This window comes from Papaver somniferum, chromosome 10, assembly GCF_003573695.1.
Source record: "Papaver somniferum cultivar HN1 chromosome 10, ASM357369v1, whole genome shotgun sequence".
NCBI lineage: Eukaryota > Viridiplantae > Streptophyta > Magnoliopsida > Ranunculales > Papaveraceae > Papaver > Papaver somniferum.
Window position 1 is genome coordinate 7,541,633 of NC_039367.1, and position 5,002 is coordinate 7,546,634.

At 36.8% G+C, this 5,002-nt stretch overlaps 1 protein-coding gene across 3 annotated transcripts; it reads left to right on the top strand.

The window, feature by feature from the left end:
- The first annotated feature begins 495 nt into the window (after positions 1 to 495).
- LOC113318261 lies at positions 496 to 3,906 on the top strand. Of its 3 annotated transcripts, none has more exons than XM_026566405.1 (2): positions 496 to 1,208; positions 1,962 to 3,906. In XM_026566405.1, the coding sequence occupies exons 1-2, from the start codon at positions 888 to 890 to the stop codon at positions 3,387 to 3,389; spliced, it is 1,749 nt and encodes a 582-aa protein (XP_026422190.1). In that variant the 5' UTR covers positions 496 to 887; the 3' UTR covers positions 3,390 to 3,906. The 3 variants fall into 3 exon arrangements, with proteins under 3 accessions (XP_026422190.1, XP_026422191.1, XP_026422193.1); XM_026566406.1 differs by having other exon boundaries at positions 496 to 1,131; positions 1,975 to 3,906; XM_026566408.1 differs by having other exon boundaries at positions 1,074 to 1,208; positions 1,975 to 3,906.
- Positions 3,907 to 5,002: the final 1,096 nt, after the last annotated feature.

Genomic DNA, 5,002 nt, shown 5'->3' on the forward strand with positions numbered 1-5,002 from the left:
TCAAGCAAGAAGAGAAAGATAAGTTTTGTGTTTAATAATTTGATTGAGTAATAGATAGCTCTTACAAGACTTAATCTAGCCTTTATATAGGCTTGAAGAATAACTAAACTAGGAAACAGAAAACTAAAAGGAAATCTAAAAGAATCCTAAAAATAAGAAAGACTGAAATTAGGAAACCATGGAAGCCAAACCTCTAAGCGGAATCTTCTGGAATTGTAGTATGTCCTGCATCAATGGTTCCCGGACATGGATTACATATATGCAAGTTGTCAGGACCCAACTCAAGGGCTGACAAGTTCAGATAGGGGCCACCTAGGTTATGGGGTCTTGTAATCTGTTTAGTATAATTAGTAGTTAATTAATTATGATTAGTTAAGTAATAGATGCTGCTAAGTAGTATTAGTAGAGTGTGTGTGAGTGGTACATGTGCACACCAAACCCCTATCATTTATATGCCCTTTCTGTTTGTAGAACTCATTATGAAAATTAATCAGTAAAATTGTCTTTTCTTCCCCAATTTTCTGTTCTTCCCAATCCAATCTCTATCCTTAGAGATTCTGAGTTGTTTCTGTGCTAATTTGTAAGGCAGGTCCTTACAATTGGTATCAGAGTACTCTTTCCTGAGTGACCTTACCATGAAAAATCAAGCAGAAATCAAAGAATTTACGAGTAGAGTTGATATTTTAGAACAAGATATATATGAAGCCAGAAAAGCATTACACCACGAATTATTCGATTTGAGAATGAAGTCTATAAGTCTAATCTGGGATAAAAATTCACCAGATCATGATTTCAATCTTCTATAAATTGATATTCTCATTTCCATCACCGAGAGAAAGTTGGAGTCTCTACAAGTTGAGGAGGTTGGGGATCCGGAAGCTAAGAAGATGGAGGATGAGGTTATGATGGAAGAAGTGATAACTGATGTCAATAAAAACTCTTCAATTCCATCAGAGGAAGCAGGAGACGATTCTCTCGACCTGGAATTGATTAATCCGTCGTTTTTGTTCGATGAAGAAAAAGACGATTCAACCACTGATGCAGACAGATTAATTCCTTCTAAAATCGACGGAGCTGGGAATGTTGGTGAAATTCAGAAAGGAGATTCAAGGTTCCTAGCCTACCAGGAAGGTAAACCCTTCATTTTTGAAAGTAAATTCCCTAGTGTCGAATTGGGTTTCATAGTGAGAAGGGTTCCGAAAATTGAGGTAAAAGACTTCAGCTCGTTAAATCAGATTCTCAATGATAAATTTGATCAGTTTGAATGTCGGAAGTGTATCACTGATGATAACCTTAATCAGTCCATTTCATATATATTTATAATTCTCAGAATTTCTTCCATCTTATTCATATCTGGAATTACTACTTTGTCGGTCGTTTTACCAATTCATGATTACAGCCGTATGCTGTTTGATCGTGGTAAAGAGTTTTTAGTTGGTGAGATGTGTTCCTATTGTGCTACTGCTAGGAGAGGTTTCAAATTCTGTCTTGAGATGCTTGCTTCTTGTTTGGTTATCCCAATTGAGAAATATGATGAGAAATCTTTGTATGAGCTTAGTCTTCAACATGGGTACCAATTGGATTCCAGATATACGAATTCAGTGGTGTTTATATTGGTTAAAGATGGTGTTAGTTGCTACCATAAGAATATGTTTGCGAGAATGTCACATAGAAACAGTGTCACCGGCTATGCTTGTGATTGTATTTTGTTTAATCCAGGAATGACTAAACTGGGGTATGTTCATATGTTTGCAAATATTGGAGACTGTTTATATAGTAGCATGAATTTTTCTCAAAGGGTATTTGATTGTGGGAAAATGTTTGAATTGAGTAGGAGTTCTCCTTATGCAAGCATTACTTTTAAAATCTGTGTTCACATTCTTAATTCTTGTGTGGTAATGCATAAAAATGATTTGGAATGTGTGTATGAGCCTTTTCATAAACTTGGGTACCTGTTCAAGTTTTCCCTTGCAGATTTAATGGTGATTGTAAGTGCTGAAGAACATGGTAATGGTGATACTCGAAAGCTTCCTGACAGAATGCAACATCAATGTCACGTTCTCTGGACTACTCAATTGAATTTTCAAATGCCAAGGCTAGGTATGTATGGCAATGCAGAAGAATTTTTTAATCAATTGCTGGTGGAGTGTTTTAAGTTCAAATTTATCATGTGTTTTCTTGGGTTCTTCGATCTAAAGCATTGGGTTCTATATTTTCGTATGTTTTTGCTTAATGGGAATCATGGTGCTTGGGTTTTCCGGTTTATGAGAACATATTATACATCAGATAGAAAAATATATTTTCCGGTGCTCAAAGTTTTGAATTCAGAAGGTGCAACAAGTGGTTCTAGTAGGTTATTTGATGAATCTTCGCAGGGTGCTACTTTCTGGGATGTATCGTTACTTCAGGTGATAATGGAAAAGGAGTTTGGAAGGGCTCCACGAATGAATGGTTCTGTATTTATGCGAAAGTGGATGTATGAAGAATCTGAATTTACATCTTACTTGCATTGCATCTTATTGTTTTCCGCCACTCATGAAGATTCGTTTAACCAACTTTTTAAGCACTTCTACAATTCATATATGTACCTCTACTCTCCGGGCTCTTGGATTGCTAGGTATGGAAGTTGGTTGACCTTAGGATGTACAGATTATAAAAAGGAGTTGTGTAACTCAATTTGTGTTGGTAGTATGGAAAATAAGTGTTTTGATCTGTACCTAGCAGTGGGTAGCCGGACAAATTACAAGCTAAGATTGTATTTATGGGTAGTATTGGGTACTCTTATTCTTGTTATTGTTCAGCAACACTTTACTTGTCATAGTCGAGTGATAGCCTTGTGGTTTCTAGACACGGTGCATCGTAGAAGAGTCAAATTCTGCGAAAGAATTGTGGGAACCATGAAGATGTTTGTACAGCTTAACGACTGTGAAGTTTTTGGTATGCATTCTTGGCAGGTTGATTATGGTGCTAAATGGAATGAGCTGGACATTATATTAAAGACTCAGTTGGAGGTTACTATACTCATTTCAGGTTCTAGTAATGATGGCCATGGCAGTGGGAAAACTTCAGCTCGTGCTTCAGACGATCAGGGGCTTAGTAAGATTGTATCCATAAGTGATCTTAGACAACATCAGAGATATCTCCTGCCAGAATCAACAGCAGGTGTTAATGGTACTGACTGTGCTTATAAAGAAAAGTCAGAAGCAGATCTATATATTCAGCTTACGATGTTTATGCTCTCTATTATCAAGGAGGGGTGTACATGGAGAATTTTTATTCATGCCTCACATACCAAGACAATCGTTCCAAGTGGTGCATCTATAAGCGCCCATCCAGACGGAGGTTATATAGATAATGGGTTGTTTGTTCTGGAAAACAATCACAAGTGAGTTGAGTACAGTGGGTGTTTCAGAGGTAAGAGCTACTACAGGGTCCAAACATTGCAATTCCAAGGAAGGAGGGCACTCAATTGTTGGGCCTGAAGCTGCGGTGTTAAAGGTTCATGTTGGGCCTGAAGCTTCCGTATTAAGGGGTCATATTGGTATTTACTAGCTGTTTAGTTTCTGCTCTCCTCATGCGAATCTCTCCAGCACTCAAGCTAATCAATTAATCAATTCATATTTTCGAGGACAAGGATAATTTGAAGGAGTGGGATTTGTCGGGACCCAACTCAAGGGCTAACAAGTTAGACTAAGGGCCACCTGGGTTATGGGGTCTGGTAATCTGTTTAGTATAATTAATAGTTAATTAACTATGATTAGTTAAGTAATAGCCGCTGCTAAGTAGGATTAGTAGAGAGTGTGTGTGAGTGCACATGTGCACACCAAACCCTATCATTTATATTCCCTTTGCGTTTGTAGAACTCATTATGAAAATTAATCAGTAAAATTATCTTTTCTTCCCCAATTTTTTGTTTTTCCCAGTCCAATCTCTATCCTTAGAGATTCTGAGTTGTTTCTGTGCTAATTTGTAAGGAAGGTCCTTGCACAAGTACGCATACTATGTTTAAATGCAATTGTTCTAAACTCTCATTTCAATCATTGAAACATTCTTGGAAGACGGGAATAGTTGTTTCACACAAACTATTAGCTTCAAAGCAATTATCAAGTGATTGAATGATCAATACGAAACATTCCGAGTTTACATCAAATGATTGTCTCATACAAATCATGTAAGATGTTACCAGGCGATTTTCACATGATCATCTTTTGACTTTCGTCAAGAATATAAGATGAACTTGGTTAAAGCGAAAGCTTACCAACACATATTTCGAGAAATATGTAAGCGAGTTAAACTCAACTCGAAATATCAAATGTGTATAATCGAAGTCTATCTAGCTATACGACTTTTCTCTCAAATACAAGATAGAGTAGGTAGACTTTTGAGTGATAGATGAGTTCAAGTCTCCACATAACTTTTGTTGATGAAGTTCCACAAGCTCCCCTTTATAATTCTTCATCTTCAATCGATGAACGCTGTGAAGTCTAATGCTCAACTACACTTTCTATCATAACCCGAGACTTAGCTATAAGTAGACTAGAAATCAGGACTTATAGTTTTGGCAACTAAACTTGACAACAATCTTGAGATAGCAACGCTTGCGAGTTCGACCGAGTAGTACTCTAACAATCTCCCCCTTTGTCAATTTTAATGACAAAACTATCAATACATATGGAATAAAAAATAAATAAACTTCATAGCTCTCAATCCAAATGCTTGATTTCCGTGATTCTTCAACATTACTCTAAATCTTCGTCACTTCCAAGTACTCCAATGATTCTGAACGTGTTCAACTCAGCATCATAGTTGCTGAAGATCCGTAGCTATAACAATGAGAAAACAGATGCTCTCGATCATTGTTATACAATGTCATAGTATTATTACACAGCATCAAAGTTCAATTGTATCACAACTTGGACAACAATACTATGGTGATACGTATCACTTCCCCTTAGTCAATACTTCATCTCATATGAAAAGAACTCCCCCTTACATAATAATC